This window comes from Callorhinchus milii, unplaced genomic scaffold (assembly GCF_018977255.1).
Source record: "Callorhinchus milii isolate IMCB2004 unplaced genomic scaffold, IMCB_Cmil_1.0 Scaffold3, whole genome shotgun sequence".
NCBI lineage: Eukaryota > Metazoa > Chordata > Chondrichthyes > Chimaeriformes > Callorhinchidae > Callorhinchus > Callorhinchus milii.
The window spans coordinates 83,595,711-83,617,782 of NW_024704744.1; the positions used below are offsets into that span (position 1 = coordinate 83,595,711).

Consider the following 22,072-nt stretch of genomic DNA (forward strand, 5'->3'; position numbering starts at 1 on the left):
ACTTGAATGCAAATCATATTCAGATATCACTGGAACAAATCATCAGTCAAATAATTGGGGGGGTTCTGACCTTGCCCCTGCACACAGAACGAACACAGTCCACCATCTGTCCTGTCTCCAGCTGAAACGCTCGGCAACGCTTCATTTCCTGATCCCAGAGCTTTACTGCACCTCCTTCTTTTGTCCTTTAGGAATTAAACACAAAAGGCATTTATACCCATACCTACAGCAATGACCACACACCCATAAACTAAATGAACTTTTTTTTCTCTAGGGGAATTGTTGGTCAGAGTTATTTTCTGATGGTTCTAGGAGAAACTTCCTTCTCTTTTTGAACATTGTTATGGGATCTTTAACGTCTAATTGAAAAGCCAGACAGGACTTCGGGTTAACATCATCTGACTAAGCAGCACTCCTCCCGCATTGTACTGGAGGGTCAGCCTAGAGTATGAGCTCAAAGTCCTGACACGGGGCTTGAGCCTATGATCTTCTGACTCAGAGGCAAGAATGCCCCAAACTAAGCCAGGCTGAGACTTGATTGACTGTTCCAACTCGGATTAGAATGAAGCAACATTTCAGTATGAATATTTAGTATCAGGGATAATACATTTCTTATGTTTAGCAAAATTCACTAAATTTGTGGATCCAATAAATTTAGGAGGAATGTATATTCCAACAACAACTCTACATTTGTATAGCGCCTTTCACGTCGGGAGGACGTCCCAAGGCGCTGACATACATATATAGTCACAGCAACAGAATAATATTTAATTTACATTACAAAACAGAAGCAAACAATGCTAAATGTTCTCCAATTTAAGATGAACAGATAACAAAGATGTGGTGAACCTCAGATGTGGAAATGTATTCATAATATCACACTGCATTCCAGGATAAACTATAACTTGCAGCAGATTTGCAACAAATAAACAGAAATATTGCTTATTTGCTGTAGTTTTTATTGTTCCAGAAAAATGGCCATTGATGTGACATTATGATACCCTACTGGAGGAAATAAGATTTTAACTGACATTAGTTTCCATACTGCAAATAACCTATACCGAATGGGATTGTAAACAGTTGGAGAAATGGGAAGTTGAACGAAACAGAACAGTTACACAGCATGTTAACATATTTGTAATAACAGAAAATTATTTTTAAAATAATTGCAACTGCTTCAGCATAGACAGTCTATTGGACAAGAAAAGCCAACAGTGTATATAATAATGTTTCTTACGGTCTTTCTTTGCCTCCAGTGACAATCAAGCCATCCCTCAGGGTTGTGTACATGGTAAAAACAGGTCCTGTATGAGCTTTTGCTACAACTCGAGTAAGAATATGATCTCTCCAGACATACACGTCTCCATTTATGGCACCAGTGAACGTAAGATTGTTCTATAAATCAGGCACAGAAATGGATGGGAGGAAATGTGAATTATTCATCTTGTGCAAAGTTGAGATATCTTAACAGCTCTGCCAAAGACAGGTATCAGTATCAAAATGGAACATTTTCTTGACTGTAGTACAGGAAGATTATACATCTCTCAAAGATCCAACAAAATGTCAGATACTTCAATTTGTGTTTTCTGGACTCATATTGGTTGCTACTTTTCATAAATCACAATACATTGCAGTCATAGAGAAGTGGAGCTCATTGCTCCTGATGAAGCTTTATTCCAGGAGAGGTCAGAAACAGATAATCAAAAATGTTTTTGCTTTTCAGATGTATAAACAGAGCAGGTACTTGAACATTGATTTGTGTAAAAATGAGCTCTGAACACAACTTACTGCACCAAAGGCAACAGACAGCATGGTCTGTATCCTTGCATCTTCTATGGAGCCAACGATCCCTTTTTTTGACAGTAAAGCTCCACCAGCCAAGGTCCAAAATTTTATATGTTTTACTCCCACGGACACAAACTGAGTGTCTGAATCTGGACGGAATTCGACCACAAAAATCCTCTCAGAGTGGGTACCTTTGCTGGCAACTTTGGCACCTACAATAAAAGAAGTCATGCACTTCATTAAGTCTTGGTTCATGCATCTCAGTAACACTTCTGGTTGCCATAATTTGTTTATTTGATCTTCCAAGTCCTTGACAGTAGCTGTATCATGACAGAACAGAAAGATGTTCAAATATGAACATAATTTTTTAAAAATTTAAAATATGGCATGAATATTATGCACATTGTACACCTTTGATCTCATCATTCAGCTTGTCAATAATTTGGAAGATTTTGACACTAAATTTAAAGTTGCAGGACCACTCTCAAGTCAGTTAATTACTTATTTTGCTGGGTATGATAAACAAATTCTTTAAAAATTAAATCCCTGCTTCCCCTCCTTACTTGGGCTGATCAGCCTACTTCTATCAGGACCAATGGCTATATCGAGTATTCTGCTAAGGCCATAAGATTGATATATAGTCTTTATATCTTTTTGTTTTACATTTTCATGTTAAACAATGAAAGTCCTATGTCCCCCTTGGACATAATGACCTTCCTGTGATTGGAGGATTTGGGATGCTTTATCAACCAATTTGAAATAAATTGCCCATCAGTTTAATATACAATTTACCCTTCCTTCAGATGAGACTTTTAACCGAGATTCTGTCTGCCTGTTCTACTGGCCAAAAAAAATCCTATGACACTTTTCAAAAAGAGAAGGGAGTTTCGCCCGGTGTCCTGGCCAACAAATCCCTCAAATAAAATTGGCCACTCACTCCACGGCTGATTGTGGGACATTGCTGTGAACAACTGGCTGCTGCGTTTCGCTCACAAAATACAGTCAATCCTGCAAAGCACTTTGAGACGTCTCAACGGCATGCTATATCAAATTCTATTTCATATTATTTGCCCCCTGCTGGTCAATTTACGACACAGTATTCAATATAATTGGGATGGGGAGGTCTATACCCGTTTCAATTAATTCTGCAGGGAGTTTGTGTGTTGGTTAGTTAATACGGAGAAGATCAGACATAAAAAGGAGCATGATGAATATTAAAGAAGTTTATAATTTACCTTCTTGCCATCTCCAAATAGTGATAGTGTGGTCCGGATCGACACCCACTGATAACAGCAACTTCCCAGTGGCACTGAAGTTAGCATAGCTGACGCCTTTACCATGGGTGCAGCGCAGAATAGAAAGTGTTTGCTTGGTTACGGTGTCCCACACATGAATAGACGGAGTTGTTCCTAGTTTTTGTTCAAAAATATTGAACGCATTAATTGAAATGAAAAGAAACATCTAATTAATTTAAAGCAAAACAAAGAATTAAAACTTGGGAGGCTATTTTATGTAGATCATAAAACTTTCTATTCATTTGATCGCATCTACTTTGGAGTTAATGATTAAAATCTACTATACTATTTCAGACAACACACACAAACAAACACACACTTTGTCTTGTTATGCTAATACTATCTATAAAGCCTTGCAATAAATTGACCACAAAAGCATGGGCTATATCTCTATCACCTTATTAGCAAATACAATAGTACAATTTCACACTGATACAAGATCGGTGAAGATGCCACAAACAAAACCAAAAGCAAAATAAAGAGAAATGGGGTGAAAGCTGACAGCCTTACCTGATACGTCTGCAATATCACCTGCATTAAGATAGTAATTGCAAATGAGGAGGTATTGATCCAAGTTAAATTAAACCCTCCAATGCTGATGTATTATGCAGCAGCATCAGAAGTGAATAGAGACAACTGCACATGCAAAATAGACATGAAATAAGATGTTTGTTTAAATAAAAATTCTATCAAAATTGATTATTCACAACTAAATGAGTTATGCTTTAACTCTGTACTAACATGATTCCAAACTTAATAAAATTACTTTAAGAAGCGGACTGTTAAAATTAATATTGCTATACATTTAGCAAATTAGACATGTTGAAATCATCCTGAATCGATCCATTCTGTGATAGGGAGCCAGTGGAGCCTGGTGAGATCGGTGTAATGAGTTTAGTAAGTATACGGGCGGCAAATCTCTGAATCAAGATCCTCCTCTTCGACCGTGCCTTTGATCAATCTCCTTCCCCTCATACCCTCCACCATCCCCAATCCCCAGCTCCGGTCCAAAACTCTGATCCAGTGCCTTGGGACATCCTCCTGACATAAAAGGCTATACAAATGTAATTTTGTTGTTGTTGAATCAATTGTACTTTGTGGGTAGTGCATTTAGAGAGATTGGTGAGGAGGACACTGGAGTAGTCGAGGTGGGAGATGACAAGGAGTTGGACGAGAGTTTCTGCTGCATTGGATGTGAGGTACGGTCAGAGACAGGCAATGTGACAGAGGCAGAGGAAAGCAGTATTGATCAGGGATTGAATGCGGGAGAGGAAGGACAGCTGGAGATCCAACCTGATACCAAAGTTATGTATAGGTTCGATAAGTCTTCGGGAAAGAATGGGGAGGTTGAGGAGGTCAGAGCTGGAGGAGAGATGTTGATGGGAACCAAAGAGTATGGCTTCTGTCTTGTTGACGTTCAGCTGCAGGAAATTTGTACTTATTCAGAATGTCTGACAAACAAGCTGGACAAGGATGGAGTCTTGGGATATGCCACAGGTACTACGAGGGGGAAGGAGGGAAAACCATTGGTGGAAACAAAGCGTTGGCAGTTGGTTAAATAGGACTCAAGCTACTATAACTCTTCAGAGAGTGCAAACCAGCAGCAAAATCAGAGCATCTCTTTTACAACATGAGCACTTACGAGTGCTAGATGGTACGGCAATGCCAGAGGAGGATAGACATCAAGGTACACAGAGCTTAAAGATAAAATCCACCACCGGCATAATGTTCAAAATGTAATGGGCCCTCTCGGTGGGATGAGATTCTGCTGCATATAGCAGGCGACTATTACAAAAGACCATGCAGAAACTGCATCCCACATGGTACACTTTCAGGGTACATTTGCAAAGAATCTTGGGGGGGGTTACACAGTTGCAATCTCTAAGGATTGCAAAACCACATAATTGGCTTGCACAATAAACTAGAAACCCTACTTTCAAACAATTCAGGTCACCATTGCAAGTTAGGATTCAGTCTGCTTTGTGGATAATGACATGAGGGGCTTGTTTTCAAACGTTTCTTGCTGCTGGTTTGCTAGCCTAGGCTGGAGTATAATATCCACCACAGCCTTTTATGCTAGTTTTGCTAACAATGGGAACAAAGTGAGAAAGATTAATAGACATTTAAATTTCATCCAGACTTGTCCTGCCTGGGTAAATATTTATTTGGAAGAACTAAAAATTCATGTGAAGTTAATTTTTCATATGTTAGGATGAGGGACCAGTGGCTTGTGTTATGACTCTAGCAATTCTAAGGCACTCTGTCATTTGAAGAAGTGGAAGTCACCCTGTCCTGCAGTGGCGTGGCACTAGTTATTAGTGTCATAAAGTCAGCAGCACAAAACCAGCGAAACTGTCACATCTATTTGGTTCAGTTCACAATCTCTGTGATGTGTCAATATCCTTCACAAGCCATACCAACAAAGGTGAAACACAATGTTATTGGTAGAACTCAGGAATTAACAGCAGTTTTTATTTCCCCCATGAAACGAACACCTTACGTTTTTGTTGTCTTGCACCCTTTGTTTAGAAATGGTCAACAAGTTTAACATGTTTGCCATTTCTTCCCATAGGGATGAACCAAAGAAATTGACAGCACAGAAGAATGCCATCCAGCCCACTGTGTCTATGCTGGCTCTTTTTGAAAACAATCCATTTAATCTCATATACTTGTCCTTTCCTTTTACCCTTGTAGCTTACTCCTTTTTAGGTATTTATCTCGTTCCCCCTTTGAAAGTTAATAGGATTCTTCCTCAACCACCTCTCCCAGCAGGGTATTCCATATCATAACTACTTTGTGCATGAAAATAATTCTAACATTCTAACCTCCCCATTTGCCTGTTTGCTAACTTAAATTGATGCCTTTGTCACTAACACCTTGGCCAATTTGAGGCTGCTAAATTATATAGATTAAGTAGCATGGGCCTAGGGATTTTCCATACTTGTTTTGTGTATATTGCAGAGCACTTCCTGACCAAAGGAAGCAGCTAAAATGCTTCAGTATACTAAGCATTGGCAGTGTGTATTTGAGCGCATGTTCACTGAAAAGCCAAGCACTCAGTCCTTATTTTTAAAAAAACAGACGAGGCAATGCAGATTAACTCTTGATGAAAGAGTTTGCATTGATGAAACTTTACCACCATCAAAAAAATATTGTGCATTGATCACTACCCACATATTTATTGAGTGAAATCCATCCCATATGAGTTATTATACAGCATGCGTCTAGGTGCATGTGACTGGTAATATGGGTGCAAAGCCAATACTCAGAACTTGGAAACTCAGCATTTATAGAGAAGCACTACAAGGTCTGGTTTTCTAATTTGGGGAACTGAATGCATCTGACTGGTCACACAACTAATTTGACCAATTTTATCTGGAGGATTGTTGTTCGGGATACCAAGAGAAACTCCCTGGTCTTTTCCAACACAGTAAGATCATGAGTTCTTTCACATCCAATTGAATGGACAGATGAGACTTTGGTTTAAGGCCTCATCTGAAGCACAGCACCTTTGAGAATGTAGCACTCCCCAACACTGCACTGGTGTCAATCTAGACTGCGAGCTCAAGGACTTGAAGCCACAATCTTCTGACCAGAGACGAGGGTGCTAATTAAAATGCAGTCAGGCTGAGACTTTCAATATTTGTTTTGTGAAAAATTTACAGCTACTTTAATTAAAATAATTCTTGCATTCCAGCTGTGGGCACACAGCAATGCAGTGTGTATACGGTATTGCATTACTCCATGTGGACAATTTCAGTTTAAGTAATTTTTTTTGAAGCTGAATAACAATTCAATAGTTCACAGTGAAATAGTAACGTGTCTTACCTATCTGCCCAGTTGCCACAACATTTTTGTATTTTGGATGTTGATTGACAGTTAAACAGAGGATATCATCTGTATGCTCCACATAAAAAGTCTGCAGACCTAATCCGATTTTTAACAACAATAGAAACAAACAATATATTTATTGAAACAAAAATTCAAGACTTGTTTGCGAAGCTAATTCCAATTCAGTATTTTCATATAAGGGGCAACAATGCAAAGAAATAGGTAACTTATATGGACGGGTATAGGAAATATAAATAAATGTAAATACATTGCTTTTTCAGCACTTTCATAACTTCACCAAATACACATGAGATTTATGTTTTTATCTGATCTGATTTGTAGGCTTGAACATTTACAAGTTGAACTTTCCGTCGTGAGCAAGGATGTTAACAAAATGCCTGCATTCATCGCTTCATCTAAACAATCATACATTCAGTACCTGTTGATAGATTCTGGACAATGCCAGCAGCAGCTGTGTGAAAAACAATATCAGCACCATCATTGAGATAATGAAGATTGTTGCGACAGTCAAATCCTCTGTACCCAAATACATGTTGTAAGACAAGTTCCTGAAAGCAAATGATGGATATGGATATTAATGGCTCAATTGGCATTAAAATGTAAAAGTAGAAGCAGACTTGAATGCTGGAGGTACAGATCCAAAATGAACGAATACATTCATTATCACAGGATTTGAGATGTTAATCCTTCCCCTGAATAAGATTAAAACATTTCATCAATGTAAAACTATGGCATGTCAACTTATCTCCTGAAAAAGGCATCAAAATACATAGAGAATTAAAGGTTGATGCACACTCCAGTGCTATTTACTTGTCTATCAAAATGAAAACACATACCGTCTATAATTTAATTCTAAAAGCATACAGGATAGAATCCTTACATGTTTGGATACGTCATATCAATTTCTAAACCAGCAATGAACCTAAAATGTGAAACTTCATTTTTTTTTTACATTTGAAAGCTTCTGATCACAAATTCAGAAACTAGAAAGTTTCTCTAAAATCATCTTCATAAATGTTTGCATATGTCGCAAATATTTTAAAACATAAATACAACAGATTGAACTCTAGAAAAAAAATTCTAAAATGCAATAACCAGAGTACAGAATTTCTGCGGACAAATTTCAGAGCTTTACTTACATTTATGAGTGGTTAATCAAATTGTCACAGGACTTATTTGCGACAGGTGTTGTTAGAAATTTTTGTTCAAAATTTTATAACCACTTTTCCAAAACAAATTAATTAGTACACACTTAATTTATAACTTCCCATTTCAAACAGAGATGCACTACTGGTTTCTAAAAGTGGATGTGATGTATCTATAGTCTTGTGGATGACACTGTTTCACTGGTACTGAATTTTTAATCAATGGAATGATACCTTGGCATGTAATAATAATAACTTGCATTTGATATAGTGTCTTATCATGTCAGAGATGTCTCAAAGCGCTTCACAGAATATATTGTGCTATATCTGGATTTCAGTTCCTATTGAGAGACTGGCACTGAAAGTAAAGAAAGCGGGAATCAATGGAAGTATATTGCAATGGATATGCAAATAGTCAACCGGAAGAACCCAGTGGGTGGTGGTACAGGGAATGTTATCAGATTGATAAAATGTTACCAGCGGCGTTCCACAAGAATCTGTTTTGGGACCTCTTTTGTTTGATAATTTTATAAATGATCTGGAACTAGGAGTCGCAAGCACCGTGGCTAAGTTTGCAGATGACACCAAGTTAATGAACGTGGTAGATTGCGAAGCTGAACATGATGGATTACAGGAGGATTTGAACATACTTGGGAATTGGGCAGATCGGTGGCAGATGAAATTCAATATGGAGAAATGTAAAGTCCTTCAAATGGGGACACAAAATCCTGGAAGGGACTAATATTGAACGGAGGGAAAATAATATGTATGGAAAATGAAAAGAACCTAGGGATCCTGATTGACAATAAATTGAAGCTCTCGTAACAATTCTCTGTGGCAGTGAGTAAAGCAAACCAGATGTTGGGATGTATCAAAAGATCAAAAGCTGGTGTTAGGATTATATTGAAAAGAGTTTTCAATCAAGGTTACAGGGTCTATCTATCAAAATAGCAAACTGAAAGAAACCAAGAGTATATCCCCGTTTGAAATGCAGTGTTGTGAATTAATTATGTACTAATTAAAGTTTTGAAAAAGCAGTGTATATTCTTAAAAAAATCTTCATCAAATCCATTGCAAATATGGTCCTATGACAATTTGATTAATGACTTATGCGTGCAACTAAAGCTCAGAAATTTGTTTGTGGGAATTCTGCTTAATTATGTACACGTCTAATTTGATAAAATCATTTATGTAGGGCAAAGATTATCATCCATCTTGAAAACCTAAAGCAAAATGTTCGCATGTATGTCATTCTATTCTGTACATTTTTACATGTGATAGCTATAGTTTAAGATTTTATTAGTTTAAAAGTTAAATAAGATTCTTGAAGGAGAGTAAGATGATTGATGAGACTGGCAAACTTTGCTGGAGTTTGTGTAATGTGATGCAGAAGAAGTACAGATTGAGATTCAGCATGGATTAATGGACGGAGTTTAAGCAATGAAACAGCTATAAAATCATGGCTGGATGTGAGCAGACGTGGAATCGACTGGAAATTTGTAGCTGCAGTGGACAAATCAACTTCTGTGAAGAACTTGTATGACAGACTTTAATACAGTGAGATGGTATATCGATGAAGCGGTGGGATATGACTTATTCCTGGCACTTGTTATTTTCTAGTTTAGACACCGTAATCGTCCTTTTGATAAGATGTTAAGCTGAGGTCCCATCTGCCAGTTCAGGTAGATGTTAAAGATCCCACTGCACTACTCAAAGAGAGTAGTTTCTCCCTGTGTCCTAGTCAACAAAACCTAGATAAAATTGGATATTCACTTTATAAAATAATAATCCTTGCATTTGATATAGCACTTTTCCCGTCTTCTAGATGTCTCGAAGTGCTTCAGAATAGACTGTAAAGTTATGGTTTTATGTGGAACACTGCAGTGCACAAATTGCCTGCTGCTTGCCTACAAATATGATTACTAGACTTAACAGCAAAATCCTGTGAAGCATTTTGAGACGTCTTTACGACGTGATAAGGCAAAATATCAAGTGAAAAGATTATTATTATTTCAAGGACCCTCTTTAATCAAACCAAGAGGTGTACAAAATAGAAGTTTGACAAACTTGATAATGTTCTCTTCCTTCCTGAAGATACAGACTTATCTGTTCACTACCTTTTCTAAACAATGTGGTTGAAATTAGAAACTCACAGTATGAAACAGTAGGATGCAGTGTGCTCTGATCTAAAAAGTATTTTTTTTGTTGTTAATGAATACTTATACAAGTTAAACCTTTTTTTCAACAAATATCATCTTAAAGGTTCTGGAGATACCTTTTCTCAGAAATTCTTTCATTTTAGGTAGCTGGGGATTTGTATTTACGACAATTTAGAATAATTGAAGCCCTTGTTCTCCAAGAGTCAAATGAACTGCCAAAAATGTCTTATTGGTTGCACTGTTTCTTTCATTTAAGTTTGTTAGAGGTTCCAATGTGATACAAACTGTGATGATATCACACATCCCTGCAATGAATTAAGCAACAATATACTAAAACGGCGCACCGGCGGGTAGGCGGGTGAACCGGCGGGTAGGCAGGCGCACCGGCGGGTAGGCGGGTGGGTAGGCGGCATTGCTTCATTCCTGTAACTTCCCAAATGGTAATTTCTCAATCTCAGTTTTGTTATTGGGGGAGATAATTTGACCAATGTTTGCTCACTCTGTTTAGGGAATGAAACGACAGTCAAGGGACCTAAAATGAGAGAATACAGTTTCTATTTCGTTTTCTNAAAAAAGAAGCCGATAATTGGATGACTGAATTAGGTTTGGTGGTCAATACAGTAAAGATTAATAGACAATGATCATGTAAAACATGTTCAGATAGATGGACAGATTCCATAGCATACAACTCACTTCTCCCAGCACAGAGTTAAAAAAAAAGGGTTAAAAAAATGCAATAGTGTACTTTTTAGTGTGATTACAGAACAGAGTTTTTAAAGAATTGTATCAGTGTTACATTACCTCCACCACCTTCTTCTTCTTGGTAATATTATTCTTTTGTAGTTTCTCTGGTTGTGGAGCTGCTCTGCTGACAGGTGGTCTGTAAATAATCCAGATAAAATGTAACTATACAGTGAAATCATGATAGACAGCAATTGTTAGACTTAGTTAAAAGATTTCTGAAATCTTCAGATTAAAACTCTAGCATTCACATCCGTGGATGACAATCCATTTAACCATACCCAACAATTATTTCTTAACAATAAAAATATTTTCAAGACAGTAATTGGACTAGTAAATTATACTATCGTCTTCTACATGAAAGAAATTATAATTCAGGTATTCAGCACCAAAAACAGGTCCTTGGGAAGCAATGCTTGCATCAAGATTTTGCATTTTTATTTTTCTATTTTGTTCTATCTTCTGATCCTTTTCTGCAATACTGGAGTCAACAACAATCATCTCCCATAACAACTCTCCATGGCTCCATTTTGCTTCAGTGAGTTCAGCCTGACTTAGTTCCAATGGCTTTTTTCTAATTTAGAAATGATTGACAAGCTAATATTCTCTACCATGATAATAGGCTCCCCTCTCAATCCACTTGATATTTGTGAAGGTGGAGGTTGTTAAAGCCTTGTGTTGATGCCCATTTTATAAACCTGAACAGTAATTGTAAAGAATATGATCATTATCTTTTGTTTTAGTTGTAAATTTTCCGAGAAAGGTTTAGCACTATATGGATTACAACAACAAATTACATTTTATTGCGCCTTTTACGTCAGGAGGGCATCCCAAGGTGCTGGACAGTCAGGGATTTGGACCCAAGCTGGGGGTTAGGATAAGGAGGGGTGGAGGGCAAGGAGGGTAGGGTTAAGAGGGTGACCGAAGGCACAGTCAAAGAGGATGTTCTTGAGATGTGCCTTGAAGGAGGCATGGGAGGTAGCAAGGCTAAGGGAATGTGGAATGGAGTACCAAAGGGTGGAGAAGAGAGGCTGAAGGCCCGACTGTCGATGGTGGGGGAAGTGGAGCAGAAAGAGTGACCACCAGTGAACTAATGAAAATCATTATACAAATAGAGGATACATCAGACATTGTGAGGACTGTAACCTTTCCCACAAAGGTGTATTCTAAACTGCACTATTAAAATAACTATGTAACAATTACAGTTCTGCTTTAAAAAAAGCTCTCTACTGAAATATTATTTGTTATAAAACTACTGAGTCTTTGCTCTCCAGTTTTTAATGCTGCACTTGGTGCCAGGTTACATCTCATAACTTATGCAGAATTCAATATTCTGCAGAATACATTTCAACAGGAGGACTGTTAACAAACGTGGAGTGCATTTGTTTCCAAAGGCATTCAAATAGGACTGAAATACAAACAGCCAGACACAATGAAAATGACATGAACCAAGTATGTCTGTTGCAATCATATCCTTTGGAAGATCAATGGTTCATTTTCGCTGAAATGCAGCCAAGATAAAATTCTACTTTGTAAATGAAATGAAATCAGATTCCTTTTCATTTTAATCACCTGCCATGGCAGCATATTTTGTATTCAAAGAAACAATATCACATGAGGTACAATGGCACATACTCACTGTTTCAATGATACATTGAGGCTATTGATCTTTGTCAACATTAGACCAGTGTGTGTTAGTCAGTGAAACAGTTTCACCATAAACAGCAACAAAGTGCTGTATCGGCACTGTTGGGAGCAAGCGGCAGGGGAGCAGCAGGTGTGCTTCTACCTTCCACTGTAGAAGCAATGGACTACTCACAAGGAAAAAAGAAGAATCCAACAAAATAATGATAATAATCCTTGCATTTGATATAGCGCCTTACCATACCGTTGAGACGTCTCAAAGCGCTTCAGAGAATATACTGAAAAGTCAACTGATTATATTTTGTGGGCGAAAAGTGGTAGCCAATTGCGCACAGCAGTATCCCTCAGTAGTGAATTTTTTTTTGATCACCAATCAAGAATTGCTAAAATAATGTTTTTGCATACCTAGACAGACGAAGTCTTCAAGTGACCAAATGGTTAATACTTCTTGTAGAATCCTAGAGTTTTACAACACAGAAGGAGACCATTCGGTCCATCGTGGGCTTGCCAGCTCTTTGAAAGAGCTATCCAACTAGTCCCATTCCCCTGCTCTTAACCCTATAGCCCTGTACATTCTTCCTTTTTAAGAACCTAACTAATTTCCTTTTGTAAGCTATTATCAAATCTGCTTCCACCACCCTTTTGGGCTGTGCATTCCAGACCATAACAACTCTCTGGGTAAAAAGATTCTCCTCATCTCCCTTCTAGTTCTTTTGCCAATTATCTTAAATCTGTGCCCTCTGGTTCATGACCTACCTGCCAGAGGAAACAGTTTCTCCCTATCTACTCTATCAAAACCCCTCATCATTTTGAACACCTCTATTAAATCTTCCTTTAATCTTTGCTCTGAGAAAAATAATCCCAGCTTCTCTAGTGAATTCTACAGAAGTGGTGTCATGTGCTGTCTTCTGTTACTCATGCTGGACACCACTTCCGTAGAATATACTTCATATACAATTCTACATTTCTTCACAACAGTGTTAAGCTAACTGGCAGTATTTTGTGTTTTCTACCAAATATATTGTTTGGTCTTTTTCCTTAGTCTTGTTGGGGAACTTTGATACATGTTAATCTTTAGACACAAGGATAAATATGATTGTTACAAGGTGGATCCTGACATTTTCAAAGACTTCTGATCATTTGAGTTCTTTATGTTATGTCTTGAAGTAATAATGGATAGTTAAGTTTCAAAGTGATCCACGTTTGGAACTAATGAAAATCTTAATAATATGTAATGACACATTAATGTATTTCATATAGGCCCTTAACATCAAGAACGTCTCAAATGCTTTAAAAAGTTTCTATTAAGTGTACTTGACTGTATTTATAGGCAAACACAACAACTAATTTGCACACAACAATGTTCAACAAACAGTCATGAAGTGAATGACTAATTTATCTGGAAGAATGTTGGCCAGGACACCAGTTGCAACTCCTACTAACGTGTTAGTGTCGCAGGAGTTAATGCCTTTTGATTCTTCTTTCCAATTATTATTAAGTATGTGTATTACATTTCAATGTGTTAATGATAGCTTTAACTTCTTTTGTTCTTCAGTATATACATGACGTAGGGTAAAGGAGAAAAAGCCTAGCGCCTTGGTTCATTTCCTTAACTGAGCATCCCAAAGACATCCTAAAATGGTAGTGGAAAGAGCTACTCCATTTTTCAGGCAGCAAGATTGCGTAAGGCCAGACCTTTGTGCTGGATGCTAGGGCCCATGGGCTTGAGATTGAAATGGCTTCAGAAACTTTGTTAGTCTTTCCAGCCTACAACTTTTCTCACCCTCCAAATGTAACAGTACCACAATTCTGGAATTTCCCACTGCACAGCATTATGCATTAGAAATGCAAGAATATGATAACTCCATTTATGTTTCCTCACCTGGAATTTTGACCCCAATAATTATGTTTACTCAAAAGTAATATGAACAATTAATTCCAAGCGTAAAATACTTTTAGTCTAAGGAAGTGAGTTACATTTTAAGTTAAATTGCAAATGAGTTCACTGTTAAACACCATCAATAACCTACACAAGACAACTAGTGAGAATTACCTGGATCCCCTTGTTAGCAGCAAGTAAAGCCAAGTGAAAATATTAGTACAATTAGGAAAAATGCATCAGAAAATCGCATTCATGCACAAGCACTTTCATTAGAGTTTCAATTGACATTCCTGCTTGGCAAAAACCATGCTTCTCAAGCATGCCAGCAAAAAAAAAAAAAAAAAAGGTCAGAGTGCACCAGTTTACAAATTCAGAAAACCCATACCCTGGCATCAATGGGAAAACTTTGTACTAAGCCCCTATAGAATAGGAAGGAAAAAAAGAAAAGGAAGCTTTGTCAATGCTTCCTAGGTCTACTGCATTATGCTACCCTCTATCATAACAGCGACTTAATACTGTATTCACTTATTTTTTTTCTGCAATTAATAAAGTACACTGCTATCATTTGAAGCATTCTATTTGAACAAATACATGGAAATAACTAGGAGCTCCTATTATGAACAGCAATGCACAAGCATGTAAGCTTTTGTAATTTATATATTAACTTTATGAGAGTGTCCATGTATACTTAACCAGAATTTCTATAGCAGCACCTTTGGATATACCGAATTGCTAATGCGGTATGTCACAGCATCAAGGATGTAGTTTAATGTTTTGATTGATATTTCAAAATGTTTTGGGGTTTACTAGGGCTGTTACAAAATAGTCACACACTTGACTAATTAAAGGGGAACATTGCTCTGGGAAGAAATATTTTTTAATGGAAGCACCCCGGTCAGAATAATTTTTTAAAAAAGAATTGTTTAAAATACTGTAGTTCATATTTTAATTAATTTTAACTCATGGGGGCCAACAATTAAAAAATTTTGGTCAACCAATTCCTGCTCTGGTGATACTGTAGAACCCAGTTATAATGAGCTTTCCTTTAACACGAGTTTGTTTATAGCTGGAGTATGGAATCCAATATTCACTCGCCAAAACAACAACAACTTGCATTTATATAGTGTTCGTCATGCAGGGTAGCATCCTGGAGAGCTTCACAATGGCAGAGTCTGACTCCGAGCCAGGGGGAGAGGGAGGGGGGAGGTGACCATAAGCACAATAGAAAAGGAAAGTCTTTAGGCGAGACATGAAAGTGGGGAGGGAGGGAGCAAGGCGGAAGGATTGAGGAAGAGAGTTCCAGAGTATCAGGCTGAAGGCACGGCCGCCGATGGTGGAGCGGAGGGGACGAGGGATAAGCAGGAGGCCGAAGCTAGCCGAGCGGAGACAGCAGGTGGTGGAGTAGAGAGGTAAACAAATCGGAAAGGTACAAGGGCATGAGGGGATTTGAAAACGAGTGAGATGATCTTGAAATCGATCTGTCCAGTAATTGGGAGCCAGTGGAGCTTGGCAAGGACAGGTGTGATGGGGTATGGAGTTCTGTGCAGGTGAGTATCTGGGCAGCAGAGATTTGAATTAGTTGAATTTTGTGTATGGTGGAGCTGGGGAGACCAGCGAGGAGGGCATTGGAATAGCCCAGCCGGGAAGTGACGATGAGGGTTTTGGCTGCTTTTGTTGTGAGGTACATAGGCCTGTTCAGTTTCCACACAGCGGCCAGTTTCTAAGCTAAAAAATATCCATCTTTTGGGTGATGAGACTACCACCAATATCACTCCCTGCATGTTGCACATGTGCAGCGCAAAGAAAGAGACTTCAACGGGAGCAGTGAATGTGCAAGTTCTGACTGACAATCATGGTCCTGTTATAAGGTGGGTTTGGATATAAAGACCCTCAACCATTGCATTATGAAGAGGCTCTACTGTGTACTCTGTAAGTCTATTTTCAGGCACCTATTATCGCAGATAAGTATGAAAATTGGATATTGCATATATAATCCTCCTAGCCCAGGATGCTAAGTCCTGCTTATTGCTATAGACGACATTCACAAATGGATCTGCCAGATACGTCATATTTTGCCGATGTCTAAAACAACATGTTTCCACAAGGCTGCTTGAAGATAGCCTCAAGTGGCAATACTGCTTTCAATATCAGAGAGGAGATATTTTAAATACTGTAATTTGTTTGAAAACTCCTAGTGGGACGCATTACTCTCCCTCCCACCCCCTCTTCTTCTGAATGATATTCCCCTTTAAGAACATAATGTGGCTTTAGTTGAGTTATTTACATATGTATTAACTTGTTCCATCAAATAAGGTTTATAACATGAAAAATGCGGTGTAAAGAAGCATGCTAACAATGGGGTGGCAGCAGTTGGGATCTTGTAAATGTTCATGCAGCAACGCTTGCCTTTGCCAAAGTTCAGTTCCTTTCTGGGCTTACAAACTGATTGTTAATTTGTTTTGGTGGATTTTGCTAAATTATTTGTATCAGCTCCAGTTTTACCATATGATAAGCAGCCTAATGTTAAATACATCATAACTGTTTGCATCACAGCGCAAAGCTTACTGCACTTTTACTGTACTTTCTATTTCACAAAGCACAATGTTACCCCAAAACCTTCCTCTTGTTTGGAAGTAGAACAGCATACACAACATGTTACAATTGACTGGATACCGGGTATAACCTGATATGTATATGAAGCCATTAAAAGCTAAGACTTTTTAGGCATGCCAACACCAAAACGTAAGATATCAAACAATTTTTGTATAACAATTTTACAATTTAATAAAATGTATTATCTTCTATGAATTTGTAGATAATACTTACTTGACAATTCCCTGCCTCCAAAGGAAAGCAAGTTAAAACATAATACAATATTAAGTGTTTCTTACCAGCTGTTGAATGTTTTAAAATAATTGAGCAGCAAACTTAATGGAAGCTACAAGCAAGTTTGCTGTTTCAGTTTGCAAGCTCAACAGATCACATTGCTGAACAAATAAGAAAAATGTTTGTAAATTATTGCACTTTATATTTAAATCAGTTTTTAAACTAACTCCTCTTCCCTCCCCCAGACATTTCATTAACTTTCTTCAGACAACTAGACCAGATCTTTCACTAATACCTTGTTTTCATCAGTAAAGGGACTTATTGGTTGTGAAATGAATTGAATGTGTGTTTGATGGTGGTGGTGGTGGTGGGCGGGGTGGGGGGGAAACACAGGAACACCTCACTAGCACAGTGCAAAATACCGATCTTATTAAGAATCAATGTCATTTATTACACAATTCATGGAATATAGCACTAGCCAGCACTGACACATCTTTAAAATTGCCAATACATCGCTTAGCCGTCTGTTTTAACTAAGTTGATTCTAGACCATGTTACATGCAGTTTGATGGTACATCATCAATGTGTTAAGACAGTTGAGTTAACCAGTATTAATATTTATTATTTTAATTTAGAAATGAAATGGAGGATGCTTGATCGGAATTGATGAGTTATGGTCAACACTGCACAAATGTGGAGAACTAATTCATACAGATCTTTCATGTCAATGCAATCCAATTTGATTTGGATTGAGTATTATTTTTGTATCACAAATGCAGAATGGATTGTAGCAATTTTTCTTTCTTATTTATCAATGACATTTTCTGTATTTGCTCATTGAGAAGAAGACTTGCGGGTGTCTAAGGACTTTCCTGCACTGTATCATGGTTACTATTTCTGACCACGCATGGAAAGGATGAGGCTAGGATTATTTTCAAGACCATCTGACAATAAGTATGAATTTTGTTAAGGTTACTTTTGCGGTAGAGAGTGCTCTATTTTCTTCCACTTTTATCTAGTTTTAATATTTCAGGTATAGAGCAATAGAGTTTTGATAATTTTGGAAAATTAAGTTGGGTTTTAATTAACATTTTTATATTTATTTTCTGTCAGTAATGGACTAAGACATTGAATTAACTACAAGAAGCAGTAGAAGAGGCAGTATAGAGCAGATCTACATGAAGGGAAAATATATATATTATTGGTACGCAGTATTTTATGGCATGCAAAAAAGTAATTGAAAACTGCAGAAAACTGTGAAGAGGTGCTCTACTGGGAAGGAGAAACAACAAATGAAAGGTCTTGGTCTGCAGTATTTCTGAGTTACATCTGAGCTGGGCTGACACCTAGAGCGAGAAATTATAATAACAATAATAATAATCCTTGCATTTGATATTGGACCTTATCACATCGTTGAGATGTCTCAAAGCGCTTCACAGAATATATTGTAAAATGTATTGACTGGGTATTTTGTGGGTGAAACATGGCAGCCAATTGCACACAGCAGTGTCTGACAAACTGTCGTGGAACGAGTAGCCACTTTTTTTTCTCCTCATGTTGGACAGTGCGGTGTCTTTGACGGCATGCACCAACAGGGGCACTCAGCTCTGCTATGTACATTATCGTGTTTGCCCACAAAACAGTCACTACAGTTTACAGTTAATCCTGTGAAGTGCTTTGAAACATCCTCCTGACATGAAAGACAGGCACTATATCAAATGCAAGATTATTATTATTATCATCAAAGTTGTTGCACCTCATGGCTGAGAAATTTCTTGCCCAAGGTGACCAAATAGAAAAGGATTTCGTTCAGCAGCACAGATATCCTACATCGGGAAAAATACAAAATAAATCACCAAAAAATATTGGCTTAATAAACTATGGTCTCCTCTCTCTTCATGGTTGTTGTAAAGTGCTTTGAGATATTACTCTATCCTGAAGTGAAAGGCATAAGAAATTGTTAATTCAGCCTCCATTTAAAACCAGGAATTTTCTACACTGTGGGAGGAAAGAAACCAGGGAGACTCTTCCTTTAAGAGGTCTATATTATGCACAATCATCTTGATAACTTTGCCTATTCTGCTGCGTACACAGCCTTGCTTGGAGCTGACGATTAGTTCAGAAAGAGGCTGGTTAAAATTTTATTCAAAAACGTTAGGAAGACTTTATACCAATACAATACATTATTTTAAATGAAAGGTACAGTATAAATCTAAGAAGTCATCGGTATATACTTAAACCTCAAGATCCCTAAAGAAACATTTATGTAGCCAGATTAACCATCTGGCAAAAAAACTGTTTGCATCAAGCTGTTTGGTGAGTTTAGAGCAGACCACATTTTGTAAGATTGTACATAGAATTACAGAACAGAACAAGGCCACTCGGCCCTTCATGTCTATGTTGACCGTCTGAAAGAGCTGCCTGTTTAGTCCCAGGGATGGAATATAGCAAAGATAGGTGTTATGTGAGATGGTCACATGGAAGGATTCACAACATTTGAGGCAGATTTCAGAACCATGTATGATCTGCCAATGTTGGATTAAATGGAACCATATTGACAGATAGTGGACCAATACCGAGACACAGCTATAGCAAAATGGCATTGATGAATTTGTAACAGCAAAAACTTTCTAAAATGTTAATCAAGTCAAACATGTTACTGCACAAATGGAGCAAAGTGATTAAATAGAACCAAATAACTGTATAATAAATGAACAGTTTTGGATGTACAAGAAAAGGATTTCAGTCAACAATGGATGAAAAGAAACAATCAACTTAAGAGTCCAAACAAGACCCCATTATTTGGCCATGTAGGGGCAGATCACCTGATTAAACTGGCTGTGCTTTATATTTAGCCACTTTAATTTGGTAACATGTAGCGCTTAAAGATACAGTATTTTGGGGTGATTTCCTTTCCTACTCACCTTTATAAAACAATTACAAAATAAATAATATCACTAGGGAGAACATACTTAGGAATTATGACATTGTCACAGATCTTTGCTTCATTTAACACATAATACTCTCTTTATACTTTAATAGACAATTGCTATTTTTAAAAACATTGGAGGGACTGGTCAAGGCAAAAATAGATGGCAATATATCATTATGAAGAACATGCCTTAATATGGAAGAATCCTCTTAAACAGACAAAGTACCATTTTATCCCTGTTTAATTACAGTATAACCCCATTCATTGTAACTGCACATTCTCCAGTTCGCAAAGCATTATTTCATTTCTACTGTGGGAGTTTGCTGGGCTAAAAGTAAACTTTCATGCATCTCCATGCGTTTAGCATATTAGTATCACAAACTGAAAACGTTCACCCACACTAATAAGCAAAGAAAAGCATTAAGAAAACTCAATAGCTGTAGTTAATTGCAATTAGAATTGCCAACAAATTTGTACTTTCAAGGCAAAAACCCATCAGTGATGTACCTTTCTTCTGTTGAGACTTCTTTTGGCTGTAGATGTGGTTTTGTGCCCGACATCTCCCTGATACTAACTGCATAGATTTTTGTTGTGTAATCAATAGATTTCTCTTTTGCAACATCGCTGTCATACCCTGGATAAATAGAGAAATAGACTTGGTTGTTATCATGTATGCAAGTTATTTTTCTCGATCCCTTTTGTCTTAACACACATTTTTTGCAAGAGATCCAAACTCCTGGCACTTTCCAGTATAGTCAGATTATCTAATGATTTTATATAATACAGCAAAGCTCCTATTCTTATCAAAAATATTAATCTTGTGGAATGTTGAAAATAATAAATTTAATACATAACGACTTTCAAAGCTGTTATAATGATAGATCACTCCTAATCAGGATTGTGCAGAACAGATGTAGCACTGACATCTTGCGCCACGCGGAGTCTCAGGTTTGTGATTCATATATTGTTTACTCCATAAGGACACTGGATATGGCAGCATTGTGTTAAGATAGCCTAATTGTTGTCATCCAGCAAACTGTACTTGTCTTCAGCAGATGGGTAAGAGGAGAAAATTGGTGGAAAAAAAATGTAAAAGGAATTAAATTTGAAAGTTTATTTTATAAAAGCTAAGAACAGATCTAACATCCTGAATGTAAGATAAAGATGTATATAAATTAGTCCATTTCTATTTGGCCTGATTTAAAATCTGTAAGCAACGTGTTGGAAATGCAGGGGTGCAAGTTGCATATTAGAAATCTGCCTAGTATTAGAAAGTCCTAGTAGCTTGCCGGATAATTCCAACTCTAAAGCTTGAATTTATTACAATTAAAATATTTTAACCAAGTGTCTAACATTCTAGCTTTGAATACATCTATTCTTCAGGTAGCTTGCAGTAGTTATTTTTTCATCTACCTCCGTCCTCGTCTGTGTCGGTGTCAGACTCCTCACTATCCACATGCTTGCTGTCTCTGTTTCCATCTGTTTCACGACTCCAGATCATCAAAGCAGTATCAGCACCACCCACTGTCAGCAGCAAGCAGTCATCCTGTGCCCACCTCACATTAGTCACATGAGCACTGTGGCCCACATACTTTTTAAACTTTGCATACTGGCCCTGGAAAACAATCCAGATAAGTTGTGGTAATTGGTGAATGAGCATGTCAAATTATTTGTAACCTCTCTTATAGAGAGCTGCAAACATTCTGAGAATCCAGTGCTGGGACCACATGTTAATGTAAAATATTAAAAAAGTATATTAATAGTAAGAACTATTCAATCCAGGTACCTGTTTGAATGCTCTTTAATACTGG

The 22,072-nt window shown here is 37.5% G+C and overlaps 1 protein-coding gene across 2 annotated transcripts in view; it reads right to left on the reverse strand.

Annotated features, from left to right (window-relative positions):
* The window catches only part of LOC103177976 (EMAP like 6), a 90,579-nt gene that overhangs the window by 9,055 nt on the left and 59,452 nt on the right, over positions 1-22,072 (reverse strand). Inside the window, exons 26-37 of one of the 2 annotated variants that reach the window (XM_007892413.2) lie at positions 21,675-21,876; positions 20,769-20,895; positions 17,330-17,344; positions 14,675-14,683; positions 11,038-11,116; positions 7,351-7,480; positions 6,909-7,007; positions 3,591-3,611; positions 3,021-3,194; positions 1,789-1,997; positions 1,238-1,395; positions 71-185 (exon numbers count right to left, since the gene is read on the reverse strand). In XM_007892413.2, coding sequence (XP_007890604.2) covers positions 71-185; positions 1,238-1,395; positions 1,789-1,997; positions 3,021-3,194; positions 3,591-3,611; positions 6,909-7,007; positions 7,351-7,480; positions 11,038-11,116; positions 14,675-14,683; positions 17,330-17,344; positions 20,769-20,895; positions 21,675-21,876 — 1,338 coding nt within the window. The remainder of the gene's footprint in view (positions 1-70; positions 186-1,237; positions 1,396-1,788; positions 1,998-3,020; positions 3,195-3,590; positions 3,612-6,908; positions 7,008-7,350; positions 7,481-11,037; positions 11,117-14,674; positions 14,684-17,329; positions 17,345-20,768; positions 20,896-21,674; positions 21,877-22,072) is intronic. The other variant, XM_007892414.2, reaches the window with a different exon arrangement.